Here is a 20,058-nt window from a genome sequence, read left to right on the forward strand (position 1 = left end):
ACTTATATGCAAAAGTAAATACGTAATAAAATGCCTGTTTTATAAGACATTTGAAGAGTATGACCTAATAAATAAAATAATCGGATTAATATATTATTTTTATTTAAAATTAAAACACAATAAGCATACATTATAATATATACAAATTTAAGTTTTAAAATTTGAGGATTTAGAAGGAATTTGAGAATCTATATAATCATTATGAATGTAAATTTTTATTTAAATTAAATGGAAATACCAATGAGATTATTTCTGGACAAACCATTAATTACTGTAATCATCAGTATTTTTAGAAATGTGCAAACTTTTTACAAATTAAATTTTGAAAGAGTTTTACCTTCATGTGATTTTTCAAAGGATCCAAAAGATTGAAATGAATGTTGCACTTTGGACAAGCTCTTGGAAAAGGTGTTCCATTTTTAGATTGATTTGATGAGGTATTTGTACCTAAAATAAATTCAGAACATTTATGACTCAAAATTCATCACTTTTTAACCTTAAATAACCACTAATAATACTTTTAAAATTTATAGCCACTTCAAAAATGTATGTATAAATACTATAACTTCTTTTTATGTACCACATTTCATATTTACCTTTTGCTAGCATAGCCTGGGAAGAAATCACTGAAGGAGATTTAACTGAAGGTAATACAGCTGAGGAATTTGCTCCAGAAACACTTTCGCTGGGTTTAGGCTTCTTTGGATTAACATTATTTACTTCAGAAGTAGAAGGACGTTTTGATAAAAATGAACTTTCACTCATACCTACAATAATTTAAATAGTGAGAAAAATATTTTTAAAAATTAGAATATTATTTACATCTGAGTAAAAATATTTTGGAGCTAAATTAAAGGTAATATAATTGAATTATCATATCATGACAATAATGATAAAACTTGATATGATCCAAACTCAAGGGTGTAAAGAAATTGCACATATATTTATCATGGACTACATACATTTAAATAATTTAAAAAATAATCCCTCTATGAAAGAAAATTCTAAATATGGCTTCAAATAAAGAAATATATAAATAGCTATCACAAAGGGAGCCAGACCAATATTCCAAGCAAAAAAAAAAAGTATACTATGAATAAGTTCTGACAAATGAATTATCTTTAGATGCTTAACTGCATTGAGTACACTAGAGTTTGTAAAAAAAACAACAATTACCTGTTTCAAAAATTTAGAGATACTCTTAAGATGCTTTTTTCAATTTAACAACTTAAAATGTCTCATGGAAATTTAGTTCTTTCCTACCTAACAAACTGAAGAGTGGGTAAGAGCGGTCTACTCATGGCTTTGAGTGGTATTACCCATTCATCGCTACGCAGAAAGTGGAAATAACTAATCTTGAATGATAACACTTCATTCATTTATATGAAAGGACACATAGGCCAGGCACGGTGGCTCACGCCTATAATCCCAGCACTTTGGGAGGCTGAGGCAGACAGATCACGAGGTCAGGAGATAGAGACCAGCCTGGCAAACATGGTGAAACCCCATCTCTACTAAAAATACAAAAAATTAGCCTGGCATGGTGACGGGCACCTGTAGTCCCAGCTACTCGGGAGGCTGAGGCAGGAGAATGGCATGAACCTGGGAGGCGGTGCTTGCAGTGAGCCGAGATCGCGCCACTGCACTCCAGCCTGGGCGACAGAGTGAGACTCTGTCTCAAAAAAAATAAAACAACAAAGGACACATAATGGAAGTAGTAAGTATAATGATTTTCACACATAATGGAAGTAGTAAGTATAATGATTTTCACACTATGTTCCCCAGAAATTAATGGGTTTGTTTTAGAGAATATATTGAGCATGTCTAACAGAGAAACTCTTTTTTGTTTTATTTAAATTTTGCATAAAATTTTTATATAAGGATTTCATTCCTAAAAATACTTTCCCATTTGAAAACTATTTTGTTAAGGCTAAAGGATTTTAGTTTTATTTAATGCATTCTCAAGAGAAATGAGGATATCCAGGCTATAACAAGGCCCGGAAAAGTTTTTTTTGAAAATAACATACAACTGTACTTTGTAAAAGAGATTCTAAAACTGTACATCATATTTTAATCCTCACAATTGTACATTAAAAGTAGAAATGGTACGGTAACTATATTAGAAGTATTCCAGGTTTTTAAGTCAGATAAGTTCAAATCCACACCTTGTCACTCTCTAGTTATGTATTCTTAGCTTAATTTCTCTAAGCCTCAGTTTCCTTTCTTATAAAATAAGTTACAAGTTTACAGAGCTGCTTTAAGGACCAAATAAGATAATGTACTTAAGGCACCCAACAAAACATTTGGTACACAGAAAGCACTCAGTAATAAATTACAGATATTATCATTACTAACAAAATATTTTATATTTAACTTACCTCAGAGGGGAAAAATATAATAATAGATTAACCTGTCAGCTTTTTAATAAGGGCAAACATTACAGCAAAATAAGAGTATTATACTACTTGGCTTCTCTCTTTCATCCTTTTCAGATAACATGATTTTTTTCCATCTTCAAAATACTCGATTACTGATAGATATACTGTAGGTACATGGGAAAAATTCTGTATAATCACATTCACATTCTTGTGAGATGTTTAAGTTACCTGAAAAACCAATGAATGCTGGAATTCTGAATTAAGCATCTGATTATATAGGAGGCTGGACAGTAGAAACAGACTGCTTTAAGAATTTTTAAAACAAGAAATCTCAAGATTAAATAAAATCACTCTGTATTTGTTTTAAATTTTGATGCTTTAACTTATTTCTCTGCTGTGTTTGGCTTGTGTTGCTCCCTACCCTCAACAGCTCTCTCTCTGCTGGTAAAAATCCTATTCTCATTCAAGATTTAGCTCAAATCCAGTTTTCTCCAAACCCCCATAATCTCCCTAGATGGTAGTCTGTTAATCATGTTACTGAACATGTGGCACATATCATTCATAATTATCATTCAGAATAACTGTGTTGTCAAGTCTTTTAAAGCTTATAATATATTCTCACATTTCACTTGGATTTGGACATAAAAAATCCCTAAGTAGAGCAAGAATTAAAGTTACATGTCCAAATGAATGGTTCCAGATGTGAAGAATGAATGCATTCTACAAAAAAAAATTAAAATCTCCCTTTTAACAATATGAGAAAACCAAAGTGGTTAGGTAACTTAATAGAGACTACAAAAATCTTAAGAATAGAGGATCAAATCATCCCACTTACTGCTCAGGCTAAAGTCCCACTCACTGAAGTAGAACACTTATACAGAAAGAATAGGAGTCATTATTTCTCTTTATTCCCAAGAAGTTTCAAGAATTTAGACTTTTTCTATGAATAAATCTACATGCTTTATGAAACCAGACTTAAGACAACTATTTTTTTCTCCCTGTTTCTTTTGGTTCTTACCTATTTCACAAACCAGATTGTTACTAAATATGTAAGTGACACCCAGACAGGTGAATATCAAATCAAGTATTAAAAAATTGGAAAAACAGTTTAAGTTTATAATAAAAGTATTACTATTAAAAAAAAACTGGGAGAGGGTTTGGTAAATTCTCCGCACTGATTTGTTAGTAAATCTAAAAATTCCAAAAAATCATGTATACGTCTGTTTAGTCAAATATTTGAATAGATACAAATTGCTAAGATACAAAGAGTAACTGCCTTGATTACAGGGAATTTTCAATTAGATAAAATTATTTTATAGTACACTAATTTATTTTAGATTAATGAAGAACTTTGTTACAGTATACAATCAAAGAACTTTAAATGTTCCTCAACAGGGAAAGTTCACTAATCCTTCAATGTACATTTCATGAGTACTTACTATATACAAATCACTATTTATTTATTGTTGGCAGTTTATAATAGCACTTTATAATCATATTGAACTATCACGCTGAAACAATTAGAATAGAAAGACATTAAACTAATTAAGAAATCAACTATAGCCATATATTTTTCACACTAGTGTCCACAGAAACTAATTAATACTTTTTTAAACAGAGTATTCAGGCTACCTGAGAAGTTCTCTAACTCACAGAAATTATTTTAATATTTCTCAGCTATGGTTAGCTCCAAGTGAGAATTAGTTCAAAGTTGGTTAGCTTACTTAATAGGAAGAAATAAAATATTCTGTCATTAAATAGGAGTTTACAGAAAATTACCCACATAAGCTATTCAAGTACTAGTGACGTTCCACCTTACAATATATGAAAAACTTCACACAAGGGTAGGGACTTCAAAACAGAAAGTCAATCTCATATGCATATTCATCAAGTTTCTTTCTATAACCTTTATGAAAAAAATACTAAAACCAACCTGCCATAGAAAGTGTTGGTCCCCCTTGGTAATGTGATAATCCTGTATCCTGGGTCAAGTCAAATAGTAACTCTGATGACTTATTAGACACAACTCGTGATGAGTTTGTTATATAACCCTGTTAAATAGTTCAAAGGAAAAATAATACATTTATTCAACAGTTATAATTATTTCAATATAATTATATATTATGTAATTTTATATAATTATATAAGAATTTTATTTCACAGACATTTATAAAAGTAAATTGTATGCCCAATATTCTAAGGAAACCCTTTGATAACTCAATTATTAATAAATTAAAAACACAAACATAATTGCTACTTTGCCAAAATTATCATCTACTGAAACTGAAAGCAAGCTATTACTTAGAGCTGGTTTACTGCTGACTAGAAAACTAAAATGGGGGGCATATTCTTAGTTCAACTTCTTCAAGGTAAAAGAAACATAAATCAACTTATATATCAGTAAGATTGATACACTTTAGATGACTTCTAAAGATTCAGTATCCCCATTAAAGGGCAAATAATAGAACTTAGCAAGATCTTTGGGCAAAAGCAAGGAGAAAAATAAAAACCATATTTACATGACCAAAAAAATTAAAAGCTTCTTTGCTTCTAAAAACCTCACATCTGAGATATCACGGCAAACAAACGGAATCAATCTGCAGTATTGTGCATCAGTGTTAAGGATGAATATATCACATAATGTGAATTTTGAAATCATCTTTATTGGAGAAATGTATAAGCTATGTGTCAGAAAGAGAAAAAATGGGCCCCACACACTTTCCATCATCCCATAGAAAGCCACGCTAGGCCAGGAATCTTCTGTCTTATCAGGCAAATATGAAAGCAAACCGGTCAGTAGAGTGAACAAATAAGAATGCCAGGCAGACAGGGTTTAGAACAGAAGTTGTTTATGGGAATAATTGGGGCCAGCTGTCCTGCTCCTGGAGGCCTCGGGACTCAAAGGAAGTTTTAGCCCTTCCATCAGGAGAAAGGGTGGTCCAAACTAAAAGGAAGATCTTAAGAAGAGAGGAGTGAAAAGTATGAGATGAATGATAATGGGGTCAAGTATAAAGCAGTATAAAGTTACATATGAGCATATATACATGGTGTACATAATTATGAAAAATATGGTCAATATAATTTAGGGACATACACTCCGCTATTATTATACATTAAATATAATGACACATACACACACACACACACACACACACACACACACACACAAGTATACTCCAATACCATTAATACTTCTAAAAGATACTCATTGTGGACGGTAAGCTCTCAGAGTGACTTTTGGACCATTCTACATGTCATAATACATAACAAGCGGATTAACAATGATTAAAAATTAAAGGAAAAAAGACTATCACTTTAGGAAAAATATGGGCAAAGGACATAAACTGAGAGAATTCAGAAGTCAAATACTAATGAACGACATATACGAAATACCTTTTTTCCAAATTACCAGCCAAAGAAATGCAAATAAAAACAACAGCAACATTTAACTAATGAATTGGCATGTTACCATAATATCTACTACAAAATAAATTAATTAGCCACTACTCTTAAAAGTGTCAAGTTCATGGAAGACAAAGAAAGAATGAATAACTAGAAAATACGAGGAAATTAAAAGAAGTAACTGCAAGTATCCTGAATAGGATACCGGGCAGGAAAAAGAACATTAATGGGAAAACTGATGAAATTCCAATAAAGTCTATAGTTGGGTTAATGTTAATTACCCAGTTGTGATAAGATGTTAAAATAAAGGGAAACTGGGTAAGGGGTATATGGGAACTGTCTGTACTATTTTTTCTGTGTCTAATATTAGTTTGAGTTAAAAAGCAATGATAACATTCATTATTGGCAAAGTAGAGCTTATATTTTAGTATAATTTTTCTGCATAAAAGCTTTGGCAGTAGCTACTGAAGGCTTTAAAAGGTTCACTTCCTTTGTGTGTGTGTGTGTGTGTGTGTGTGTGTGTGTGTGTGTGTGTGTGTGTGTGTGAAAAATGGAGTTTCACTTTTGTTGCCCAGGCTGGAGTGTGATGGCCTGATCTCCGCTCACTGCAACCTCTGCCTCCTGGGTTCAACTGACTCTCCTGTCTCAGCCTCCTGAGTAGCTGGGACTACAGGCTCATGCCACCACACCCAGGTAATTTTCATATTTTTAGTAGAGACAGGGTTTCATCATATTGGTCAGGCTGGTCTTGAACTTCTGACCTCAGGTGATCCACCTGCCTTGGCCTCCCAAAGTGCTGGGATTACAGGGGTGAGCCACTATGCCCAGCCGGTTCACCCCCTTTTATCTAATTATCCCATTTTTAAGAATTTATGGTAATGAAATAAAAATGTTTAAGGGAAAATTAGTTATAACAGAAAAACAATTATAACCTGTATGTCTAACAATGGAGAAATGATTAAACTGATAAAACTATTGTGCAAAAATTAACTTTTTTTTTTTTTTTTTGAGACGGAGTCTCACTCTGTCGCCAGGCTGGAGTGCAGTGGTGTGATCTTGGCTCACTGCAACCTCCACCTCCTGGGTTCAAGCAATTCTCCTGACTCAGCCTCCCGAGTAGCCGGGACTACAGGTGCACACCACCATGCCCAGCTAATTTTCGTATTTTTAGTAGAGACAGGGTTTTACCATGTTGGCCAGGATGGTCTACATCTCTTGACCTTGTGATCTGCCCACTTTAGCCTCCCAAAGTGCTGGGATTACAGGTGTGAGGCACTGCACCCGGCCAAATTAACATTTTTTTAGGAAATGTTCCAAGTAGAATGTTCAGTGAAAAAAGAGAAATATGTATTTGCAAATACTATAGGGTCCTGATACACTCTTCTCACTTTTCTAAACTCTGTCCCCAAATACATATTACTTCATAAGAGAAACATAAAAGTTGTATTATTATAAATTAAGGAATATTCAAGTTTTAAGAATTTTGCTTTATTACTAACTTTTCTATTGACATGGGTTTGTTAAGAAGTTACAGAAACAAGCTATTGATGTAACTCAAACTAATCCTAGAATTTGAGGCCTAGTAGGCAGATGTAGGCATTTGGGCCTCAACATGTAGTATTTTCTTTTTATCATGCCCTATGATTTAACAGTAATAAAACATAATCTTACTTCAAAGTAAACATTTTCTCCAAATATTTGTGAAAAAATGGAAAAGTTACTTCTGAGTTTCAAGTTACTCACCTTTCAAACTGAAATAATGATCACAATTGTTTGTTTTAAATGTACTTGCTCTTCATGGTACATGTATCATATCAAGCAGCTATCACAACAATACTAATAAAGACCTAATATTATTCCTCATTTTATAAATAGGTAAACTAAGGTTAGGTGGGGTCGAGTAAGGCTCCCAGTACAGCCCCACTTGTTGCTGATGGAGCTGGAAATAGAATCCAGGTCTGACTGATTACAAAGCCCATGCACTTAAGCTATATCACATTGACTTTCTGGGTCATAATAATATATCCCATCCCTGCCAACCTGAAAGCGATGTTGAGATACCACATTCCATGAAAAAGTAAAAACACACACACAAAATATGACATAAAATAAAAAACTACTATAGTTTATTAAAATGACTTCCAAAATTCAGAGAAAAGTCACTTAAACAGGATTCTCAATTCATTCCAGAATACTCCTCTGTCATTCTTAACTTTGACTGCACAGTAGAATCACACTTGAAGAGTTTTTAAGAAGCTATCATTTCTGGGTTCCACCCAGACCAACTGGCAAAACCTCTCATTTTTTAAAAGAACCCAAGTACTGGGAACCATCAGCTGAGGTGCTTTGATTTAAAAACTATGCCCAAAACATTCTGAGTCAGAAAGGAATCTAATTCCTAACTCTTATAACACCAAACGTACAAACTCTTGCTTTTATTTTTTTTCCCCATCCTTGGTCAAACGTTGGAAAGATTTTTACCTAACGAACTATTAAATAATGTTTTGTTTTTATATTTTTTTTCCTCAAATGCCAAACAGCTTATAATAAGCATAAAAGAAACCACTAAGTTAATTTGATTCCAACTAATAGCAAAGAATTTTTACATTCTGGGTACCTTTCCAGCTATACCTTCAGGAACACCTATTACTTTTTTTTTTTTGAGATGGAGTCTCACTCTGTCCACCCAGGCTGGAGTGCAGTGGCAGGATCTTAGCTCACTGCAACCTCCGCCTCCCAGGTTCAAGTGATTCTCCCGCCTCAGCCTCCCAAGTAGCTGGGATTACAGGCGCCCACCACCATGCCCAGCTAACTTTTGTATTTTTAGTAGAGACAGGGTTTTGCCCTGTTGGCCAGGCTGGTCTCAAACTCCTGACCTCAGGTGATCCACTCGCCTCGGCCTCCCAAAGTGCTGGAACTACAGGCGTGTGCCACCACGCCCAGCCACCTGTTACATTTTTTAAAACATTAGAAATAGCCTGTAGAACCTTAGATGATTGAAGATAGAGACTCAGCAGTCTCCCTTATTGTTCTTATTATTTAAACAATATACATTTTTAGGAAAATGTACTACTATTTTTCTGAGACAGTGGTGCCCTAACTCTTTGGCTTCAGAATCATCTCATGCACTTTAAAATTGTTGAACCCAAAAAGACTTTTTGTTCACATTGGTTATATCTATCAATATTTTCCATATTAGAAATTAAAACAGAGAATATTTTATAATATTTATTTATTCATTTTAAAATAACAAACTCATTACAGATTAACATAAATAACATTTTAATGAAAAATGACTTGCAAACGCAAAAAAAAACTAGTGAAAAGTGGCATTGTTTCACATCTTTGCAAAGCTCTTAAATATCTAGCTTAATCAAAAATTGTTTTAGTCTCTTATCTGCTTCTGCCTTCAGTCTACCATGACATGTTGTTTTGGTTGAGGAATATTATTAAATTCTGCCTCACAGGAATATATAACTGGAAAAGGGAGTGTTTTAATAGGGTTTTAATTAACTGTGGATATACTACTTTGATACTATACCAAAACTGAACAGTTGGTACCTTCTTAAAGGTTTGTTGCAGTGTGAAATCTGAAACCGTATCCCAGAACACCCGTTCCATTAAAATCATTGGTCTATCTTAGCTTTTAAATGTATGTTTTACCCATGCATACTTTTGTAGTATATATACTAGTTATGTGGAAAACACTAGTTTCACTGAATTACACAGGTCTTCCAAATGGTGACATAGTTCATTACACAATATTTTAAAAATCATTATTTATGAACACCACCACCCATCAGAAAACTCTTATTCAAAAGCTGCCAAGATCACGGTGGCAAATGAGTTTTCCAAAATTCTAATTTTTGCTTAAAAGTTCAAATTTTACCATTGGTAAGAAATATTACTATCAATTATGTTTGCTGAAGTGACAGATTTGAGGAAATGTTTGCCAAACAATCAAGATTGACTAAGTGTGTGTGGCAGACAGACTCTAAAGTGGCCTCCATGTAAATGTCATTACCCATAATCCCCAGGTCCTGGTATTCAGGTCCTGTGTAATTCCCTCCCATTGAGTGTGGGCAGGACCTCTGACTTGCTTTTAACCAATAGAACACAACAAAGGTGACAGGATATATATGATTTTTGTGTACGTGATTATGTTACCTAAGACTGTAAGGGCATCTTGCTAAGGACTCACTCTCACCTGCTAGCTTTGAGGAAGCAAGCAGCCTTATTGGGAAGACCTACGTGGCAAGGAGCCAGCCAAAAGCCAACAAGATACAGAGATTCTCAGTCCAACATCCCTTAAGGAACTGAATGCTACCAACAACCATGTGAACTTGGAAGCAAATACTTCCCCAACAGAATTTCAGATGAAACTGCAACTTCAGGCACCACATCTTGAATGCAGCCTTGTGAGATCCTTAAGCAGAAAACCCACCTAAGCCATGACCTGATTCCTGACCCACAGAAATTGTGAGATCATGAGATAAAGAGTGTATGTTGTTTTAAGCTGTGTAAATTTGTGGTAATATTGATACACAGAAATAAATATCTAACGCACCATGGTTTGTCAGTCATTCTTTCATGTAACAACAAAAAAAAATCAGGTAGTTTACCTCACAATTCAATCACACAAGTGCTTTTCCTCAAGACAACTATCATACTTCAGACACAGAGGTACTTTATGCATACTACCCATGTCATCACACAGAATATTTTAAAAAACACACATTCAAGTGTAGAGAGTTAATAAAACTAATAACATTTTAATACTTCATCAGGGATTGGGTATAACTGGGTAATAGTTGAGTAATGTAGTTTACTGTGAGTGCACGGCAGGTGACTAATACAGAAACTACAAGTACACTTTGGTGGCACTACCTTGATTCACACTAAGGCACCAGCAGCTTATCCACCATTACTTTAGCATCACCAGTGCAAATGTCAACACAGTGGAAAAGGAAAACAGTCTTTGATTATAATGACAACACTGTTGACCCTCAAACCTCTGAAAGGGTCTTGGGGAACCCCAGGGGATTGCAAACTACAATCTGAGAACTGTTCAACTAAGGCAATTCTTTCATGTCTAAAAAAGTGTACATTTATACACAACATATATGTATGTATGTGTGCATATACATATAAACTATGGGTTAGGCTGGATTGAAATCCCAGATCCATCAACTGCCAGCTTTGGGATCTTGAATAAATCTTTCAACCTCTATGAGCCTCAGTTTCCTCAACTAAAAAATGAGGATAATAATAGTGTTTACTTCATGGGGATGTTTAAGAACTAAATGAAATGAATTTACCTACAGCATTTAGCACAAACCCTTATACATATTAACAGCTCAATGAATGTTAACTATTACCATTTTCTATTACTTTTTGTAACAAAAAAAGTGGGAGTTTTTTGTAATAGGAAAAAATGTTTGTTTTTTTTTAACTAACTGAACTATGAAGGAATGTTTTCAGAATAAAAAGCTATGATGGTCACTTGACTGTTTTCCCAATTAAGAATACCTGGTCCCGTCTGCAATCTTAAATATTTGTCATTATGCAATATTTATGGCTGACTATAATTTTATTCATATTTTGATAGTATAGTTTTCATTACTGTACCTATTTAGGCATACTGCCTGTTATTAACAGGTTGGGTAGTTAGCTCCTTCAGTTATTACTTGGGGTACTGCTTGAGGTAGCGAAAATATGGTGACATTTTCTGATGCTAACTATGCTTCTACTGGATGACTACTTATGACAGTCCAGAATTGTAACTGGGTACTGTTGATATTGATAAACAACATCAAATGGATCCCTGAGCTGGCCGTATAGTTTTAGAAACACTTACAGGTTTAGAAAAAGGCTGAACAATAACAGAACTATCTGAAGATCTAGACTCAGGATGAAAATTTATTGGTGAGGCAGGCACTGGATTTGATGTTGGATTCGTGTAGTGTTGACTTGTAGGCTTGAATGCAGCAGTAATACCTGTATTTTAAAGTAACACAATATATGGAAATTATTTGTACATAATCAATTTTGTCAAAATACTTCACTTTAAAATTAAAATAGTATAATAATACAGTACCTCGACTGAGTGCACCATTCTTTAGTCCCCTTGAATATGAGCTGGGGTTAACTCTGTTCAAAATATCTATAAAAGATTATATTTATTTTAAAATACATTGTTTGAATGAAATACATATTAAGATAATAGAAATCATGAATTGAAAACATTTAAACAGATTTATGGAAGGAGTATATAACTAATCACTGATTTAAGAATATAGTTCATTTTAAACACATACATCTTTACCTACTAAAGAAACAAAAGAAACAAGATAACTAGGTTTTGTTTCACAGACTAAGAACAATCTTTCTCATTGTAACTCAAAATCCAAAAGTCAGAAGGAAATGACAAATCTGACTACAGGTGAGTCAAAACATTGTGCTTGCAAAGAAACATCACATAGTTGATAAAAATTTTCCAAAAACATATTTATATATAACCTATAATTTAAATGTATATCTTTCTTTGCATGATGACAGGGCTGTTACATACAGTCAGGTTCCTATGATTCAAAATCAAATCCTTGCCCAACCTCTACACTGCATTCACTCCTCTAAAAGCCTTGAAGTTGCATTACAGAAAATCTCATTGGATTATCTACTATTAGTTTTGAGTTAAAAAAGAAAAACTATCAGAGATTGCAGACTAAAGTGAACCAATAGTTTATCATAGCATTTTATTAGTTAAGAGGTTTCAAATTTACCACTACACCAGAAGTCAATCTGAGCCTGCCATGACTTTGAGGATCAATTTAAAGTTCCTCATTCTTGCATGCATGTAAACTCTGTAACTTCTAGCTTATCAAATTATAGTTTGGAAGCATGAGGATTTGCCTAAAATTGCTGGTTAGAAAAAGGTAAAAAGCACCCAAAAAAAAAAAAAAAAAAACACCCACCAAATCTCATAAAAATTTCTTTTATCTTCCTCACAGTAGAAAGAAACCAGATCCCATTAAGTAATTCTATAAAATAATGGTTCACACAGAAATATGGTTGTTTTCTGATAAGGTCAATGCAGTGCTCTGTAATTAAACACTACAGAAGTCTTATTAGAGAAAGATCTACTCAAAGAACTTGAAACTGTTTTCATTCAGAAATTCAGGATTAAATATTTACTCAAACCATGAAAGAGCTATTGCTGTAGTACTATTTAGTGGGTGTAGTCTATGGATCACAAGTTTTTGCCCTCCTTTCTTGCAGTTTTATATAAACATTTAACTCATGTTCCATATGTTAACATATTTTATGGCTTACAAATAAAACAACAATAAAACCATTTAAATTATTCACCTTAACACTGTAGAAAAGAAATTCTGTTCGGGTTAATCCCCTTCTTGATGGAATTATTTTAAAACTAATGTACAATGTTCTACCCGAATACCATGAAGAGTCATCTACAATCAGTGTAAATTCAACTTGAATCTTAACTGTCATGTTTTCAATAAGAGTTTGAATTTTGCAATATAATATTTCAGTATAAAACAATAACCAATAGAATATTATGTCCCACTATCACCGACGATGCCATCATGCCTAATTCATTTTCTAATCCAAGTGGCACTCCGCTTAGCATTCCATGAGAGATGACCAATGTGCCCCAGGAAACAGTATTGAAAATTCGATTGGTGAAATTACTCTCTCTCTGATAAAACTGAATAAAGGTGCCAATCCAAGTTTAGAGGTAAGCGAAGCAAGAACTAGGCTTTCAAAAAATTTTGGTCTCTTAATCACACTTTTAAGCACTACCATGGTAAGTAAACACACACACACACACACACACACACACGCTGGTAAACTGGGTACATAAAATTCTTTGGTAAATTCTCCTGGCTTCAAACAAACAAGTAAATGAAATGGAAAAGGATCTATTTTCTCTTTCTCCCTGAAATTTGTACATTGTTTCTCTGCACTGTCATACATTTTTGAGTGGACATTTTAACAAATGTCATCAGTATCTGCATGTTAATATTATAACAATGTCAAGCCCAATTCTCTAATTCAAAGCTAATAAGCCACAAAGGTACCAAGTTGTTCTGCCCAAAAGCCTTAAGGATTTAAATGTACTAAATGCTACATCATCCAAGTACAGTGGCTGTAGACAGCGCCATTCTCTTTCATGAATATAAAAAGGAGTTGCTGGAAGACGGATATGGTCAGAAGCTGCAGCTTCTATTGGTACACAGGCCAGAGTCTGTGCAATCATTCACCACCTATACATTTTGTAGCCACGTATAGATGACATTGCAGTGAGGACTGGATGTGAGAAGTCCCGTTTGAGACTAACAAAAACTCACTTAGTATATTCTGAAATTTTAAGCAAAGCATTCCAAATGTTTTATTTTCTCTTCTGGGTTTGAGAAAAATGAAAAAGAATAAACAGATAAATATGTTACTTAAGGCTAGGTGCAGTGACTCACACCTGTAATTTTAGCACTTGGGGAGTCCAAGGCAGGTGGATCATTTGAGCTCAGGAGTTCGAGAGCAACCTGGGCAGCATGGTGAGACCCTGTCTCTACAAAAAATACAAAAATTAGCCAGGCATGGTAACACATGCCTGTAGTGCCAGCTACTTGGGAAGCTGAGGTGGGAGGATCGCTTGAGCCAAGGAGGTTGAGGCTACAGTGAGCTGTGACTGCATCACTGCACTCCAGACTAGCGACAGAGTGAGACCCTGTCTCAAAATAAATAAATAAATAAATAAATAAATAAATAAATAACTTAACTCCATTAAAAATTATGATTTCTAATCTCAGAAGACCTCCAGGGTCACCAGCTAATCTCAGTCCATTTCTCTTTTCTGATATCTGATATTTAATCTCTTACCTCCTTCCTCAAGTCCCCAATCATGTTCCTCTTTACAGTGGAACATGAACATCAAGTACCTATTAAACAGTTCACAAGTTTTTCTATTAGAAATAATACCTTATAAAGCTTGGTTTCACTAAAAGTAAATGCTTACTTGAAATTGCTGGTTTTGAACTTGATATCTCGCCAACAAAGATTGGCTCATCATCATCGTCATCCTCAACTTCTTTTACTTTCTTCTGCCATGGTTCCAGCTCCTCTTCTTCACATTCCATAAACAGTTCTGCCATTTTTGAATTACCTAATTTTCAAAAGGAGAGAAGTAAACCTCATTTTTGAAAATAAAAATAAAAACATTTTTGTAATACATAGCATTAATTTTAAGGTGTACTTTAATAATCTTAATAGCAATTTCTGAATTGATATTTGTAGTCAGTATGTGGTAACAACAGTGAGAAATACAGAGCTTACTATCTAAAATATTAAATAGTAAAATTTAGATAAACAGATAATCAATGACAGTAGTTATTTGCCGTAGACAGAAAATTTGGAAGTCAAATTCAGTGAAAGTGAGTTTTAGTCGTATACACAGAATATGATTATCTCTACAAAAAGGATTATACCCACTGTCTTTTTAAAAATGTATTCACAAAAGGCAGATAAACTAAGAATAATAGGCAACAGGTGGGAGATAAACTGGATAAACTAAACCAGATTCAAGAATGCCAGGCAGGATGGGAGCAGTGGCTCACACTTGTAATCCCAGCACTTTGGGAAGCCGAGACAAACAGATTGCTTGAGGTCAGGAGTTTGAGACCAGCCTGGCCAACATGGTGAAACCCCATATCTATCAAAAATAGAAAAAAATTAGCCGGGCATGGTGGCCCGCATCTGTAATCCCAGTTCCTTGGGAGGCTGAGTCAGGAGAATCGCTTGAATCTAGGAGGTGGAGGTTGCAGTGACCTGAGATCATGCCACTGCATTCCAGCCAGGGGTGACAGATTGAGAGTATGTCTTTAAAAAAAAAAATGCCAGGCACAGAACACAGCAGGGAAGAGATGCTAGAATAGAATATGGAAAACTAATTAGGCTTATTCAATTAAAGGCAAAGTAGATATTTCTCACAGGAAGAATGTCACAAATCATTTCCCAGTCTAATGTTATAGTATAGTCCACCTACCAAAAAAAAGGCCTTCCCATTTTCCTAAATGCCATCAATATCATGAAACTTTTTTCTCTAAACTGTACTATTTTACTAATTATACAGAGTTCTTCAAATCTAATAATTAAAAATACTAATTTTCATTGGCAAGTCATAACTTAGCATTTGTGTTTTTTAAATACTTGAAATACCAGCCTTATTGTGTGTCTCAGAGTGATTATTTATACCACGTCTTCTACCTAGAATATCTTTCTTTCTCAGTTTTACAATCTATATCACTCCAGTCTGGAGCAAAGAGAGCAGAGAGTTGATATCAAGTTGAATAATTCAAATCTTTACTCCACTGTTTCTAATCATATGACTCTAGAGAAGTTACTTGAACCTATTTTCCTCATCTATAACACAAGTATGATATCTACCTAATAGAAGTATTACATAGATTCAAGAAAATGCCACATAAAGCACCTAAAATCAAGTGGATACTCAACAAAATATTAATTCCCTGGCCCTCCTAACTCTTGGTTCAATTATAATTCCTCTTGTAAACCATTAGATTTTACTTTTCTTCAAAATCTGAACTACACTGATAATCAATATCATGCAATTCAAGATTTAACATATACGATCTCAAACTGCTATTTTTTCATGTCTTAATTTTATATGTCTAACGTCATATAGGAATACATTTCCCCCTATACATTAGAGGGGCAGTAGGCACATGGCATGTAATAATCTATGGACTAGGCGAAGTCAGAAAATGCATAATTTTAAACAATTAGGGAGACTCGTTGTATAGTAATAACAAAAGTATTATTTATATCCAGTTGGTATAGGTATAGGCTGAACTGTGTTTTCTCAAAATTCATACGTTTAAGACCTAACCCTCACCACCATAGAATGTGACTATATTTGGAGATTGGGTCCTCAGAAGTAACTAAATTAAAATAAGGTTAGTAGGGTGGGCCCTAATCTAGTATGACTGGTGTCCTTAATAGAAGAGGAGATTAGGACACAGACACAAGCAGAAAAGGAGATCACAGGAAGATGTAAGGAGAAGATGGAGGACAGGCACAGTGGCTCACACCTGTAATCACAACACTCTGGGAGGCTGAGGCAGGCGGATCACCTGAGGTCAGGAGTTCGATACCAGCCTGGCCAACATGGTGAAACCCAGTCTCTACTAAAAATAGAAAAAAAATTAGCCAGGCGTGGTGGCGAGTACCTGTAGTCCCAGCTACTCAGGAGGCTGAGGTGGGAGAATCACTTGAGCACAGGAAGAGGAGGTTGCAATGAGCCGAGGTCATGCCACTGCACTCCAGCCTGGGTGACAGAGTGAGAATCTGTCTCAAAACAAACAAACAAACAAACAAAAAACGAGAAGATGGCCATCTACAAGTCAAGAAGAGAGGCCTCAAACCCTTCCCATATGGCCCCCAGAAGAAATCAATCCTAACGACACCTTCATCTTGGACTTCTAGCCTCAAGAATTATGAGAAAAATGTCCATTGTGTAAGCCACCCAATCTGTGGTACTTTGTTATGGCAGCCCTAGCAAACTCATATAGTATACAAAGGTCTTCCTTGTTCTTTTTAACAGGGCACTGTCATTGTTAATATACCCAGGACATATTTTTGAGAAAAAAAAATTTTAAGACATAATAGCTTTATAATTTTTTTAGAAATAATTTAATTTTTGTCTACGTACAGAAGAAACATGTATGATTATATGTACCAAATTGGTAAAAGTAGTTTCTTCTGATAATGGGGGAAAACACTTCTATTTTACTCACTTTTTTATTTATATTACTTGTTTTCATGTGAACATTTGTTACTTTAACAATTTTAAGCATTTTTGTTTTTTAAAAAATGTCTCCCAACTTTCATCCTTTCTCCTGAGGTAAAGTGATACAAAAGCCACATATACTAGTATTAGTTGTGGCAGCAACACTTACTTTTTGGTTGAAAAGGGTTGTCGCCCATCAAGCTGCAGAGATGACTTTCTGTAAATTGTCACCTAAGTACTGACACATGATATCAGTCAATTTAATGAGTCACTTTAAGTAACACCAAATACTGAAACATGAAACTTGGGATTCACAAATTATTGGATGTAAGGTTAACCTCTAAACTCACCATGTGACTCCAGACAAGCCAGCAAGTTATTTCTGTTTTCCTTCCTATAAAATAAAGATACCAACTATTAGGGTGGACTTCATTAAATTAGATGTATACATATTTAATCTTTTCTCCTATACAGAGGTCAATTATGTTTGATATATCTGATATACACATATAGTTCATTTTACATAATTGGTTCATTCCTGAATAAACCCAAATTTAATAAATAAATGGTGATTATACTTGGCACTTAATACTCGAAGAAATGTGATGATTTGTAAATTACAAATAATTTTTTAAAGTATTTAGTAAAAACGAGTAAACACCTTACAATGTACTGGTTTTGGAAATCTAACTTTTCAAACGCTGAGTGACATTAATCTTTAACGTTATCTTTTCTTTGTTTTTCAGAAATACATGTAATTATTTCTGCAAGAAAACACAATTTTAAACAAATTTTAGTTTATATCTTTCTGGCTTTTTATCAACCAAAAGGGAACAGAAAATTCATTGGAAATATTTCATCATAGATTAATTCATTCAAAAAATAACTACTCATGGCCTTCTGTATGGAAGGTAATGTGCTAAGCTCAGGGGAAAACAAAAATGAGTAAGTCACATTCTTAAGACTTCAGAAGTTTACAATCTAGCATGTCAATAATTTATTTGGCTTTAAAAATACTGTTAGAATAAACATTTTTTTTAAAACTATTTGAATTGCTTTATTCAAACTGGGAATCTGTTTTTTGAATTTCCATGCACACGCAATAGCATGAATTTTACAAAATAAACAAGCTTTTATAAAACTGAGTTATAAAGCAAAAAACGTCAACAATTAAACAATGGAAATCTAAAACACTGGAATATATAACTAATTCAACCTTCACTTTCCTCTTTATCCTTAGGCTGACAAAAGCAAGCTTTCCTACTTTTCAATTTCTAAAGTATGTAAACTGAATTACTACAAAGGAAAAATTATTACTTTAATTTCAGAAGTTATTGTTATTAATTCAGTTATTCAGTTACTATCACATGAGACTCTAGCGAATCTTGTGCTTAATACCCCCTAGTTCTAAAGTTGTACTATTAAAAATCTTTTAACTCAATTTTTGAATAGCTGTAGCTTGTCCCACTAGCAACAGTATAATGCTTATTTCAGATAAATACGTGATAATCCTTGCTTCACATTAAGGACTTATCAATACCAGGAACACGGAATATTTTTAAGATTCACAATTACATATCCTATGGACTCATACATAACGTTTTTAAGTGATCATATAAGTATCTACTGGCTTCAGAATTTTGTTGGTAAAGCACAGAATTCTATGAAAGATACCTGACTTCCAACTATACTACAAGGCTACAGTAACCAAAACAGTATGGTACTGGTACCAAAACAGAGATATAGGCCAATGGAACAGAACAGAGCCCTCAGAAATAATGCCACATATCTATAACCATCTGATCTTTGACAAACCTGACAAAAACAAGAAATGGGGAAAGCAGTCCCTATTTAATAAATGGTGCTGGGAAAACTGGCTAGCCATAGGTAGAAAGCTGAAACTGGATCCCTTCCTTACACCTTATACAAAAATTAATTCAAGATGGATTAAAGACTTAAATGTTAGACCTATAACCATAAAAACCCTAGAAGAAAACCTAGGCAATAACCATTCAGGACCTAGGCATGGGCAAGGACTTCATGTCTAAAACACCAAAAGCAATGGCAACAAAAGACAAAATTGACAAATGGGATCTAATTAAACTAAAGAGCTTCTGCACAGCAAAAGAAACTATCATCAGAGTGAACAGGCAACCTACAGATTGGGAGAAAATTTTTGCAATCTACTCATCTGACAAAGGGCTAATATGCAGAATCTACAAAGAACTCAAACAAATTTACAAGAAAAAAACAAACAACCCCATCAAAAAGTGGGCGAAGGATATGAACAGACACTTCTCAAAAGAAGACATTGATGCAGCCAAAAGACACATGAAAAAATGCTCATCATCACTGGCCATCAGAGAAATGCAAGTCAAAACCACAATGAGATACCATCTCACACCAGTTAGAATGGCAATCATTAAAAAGTCAGGAAATAACAGGTGCTGG

The 20,058-nt window shown here is 34.1% G+C and overlaps 1 protein-coding gene across 14 annotated transcripts in view; it reads right to left on the reverse strand.

The window, feature by feature from the left end:
- ZNF280D (zinc finger protein 280D) overlaps positions 1–20,058 on the reverse strand; it is a 197,011-nt gene that overhangs the window by 58,339 nt on the left and 118,614 nt on the right. For 5 of the 14 annotated variants that reach the window (XM_063596672.1, XM_034938820.3, XM_034938816.3 and 2 more), the window contains 7 exons: positions 17,958–18,001; positions 14,818–14,964; positions 11,878–11,943; positions 11,638–11,777; positions 4,312–4,429; positions 597–767; positions 338–447 (listed from right to left, as the gene is read on the reverse strand). In XM_063596672.1, coding sequence (XP_063452742.1) covers positions 338–447; positions 597–767; positions 4,312–4,429; positions 11,638–11,777; positions 11,878–11,943; positions 14,818–14,953 — 741 coding nt within the window. In that variant the 5' untranslated portion in view covers positions 14,954–14,964; positions 17,958–18,001. Of the gene's footprint in view, positions 1–337; positions 448–596; positions 768–4,311; positions 4,430–11,637; positions 11,778–11,877; positions 11,944–14,817; positions 14,965–17,047; positions 17,166–17,776; positions 17,846–17,957; positions 18,002–20,058 lie in introns of those variants that run through there. The other 9 variants (XM_063596668.1, XM_034938819.3, XM_063596669.1 and 6 more) reach the window with 6 other exon arrangements.

Source organism: Pan paniscus, chromosome 16 (genome assembly GCF_029289425.2).
Source record: "Pan paniscus chromosome 16, NHGRI_mPanPan1-v2.0_pri, whole genome shotgun sequence".
Taxonomy (NCBI): domain Eukaryota; kingdom Metazoa; phylum Chordata; class Mammalia; order Primates; family Hominidae; genus Pan; species Pan paniscus.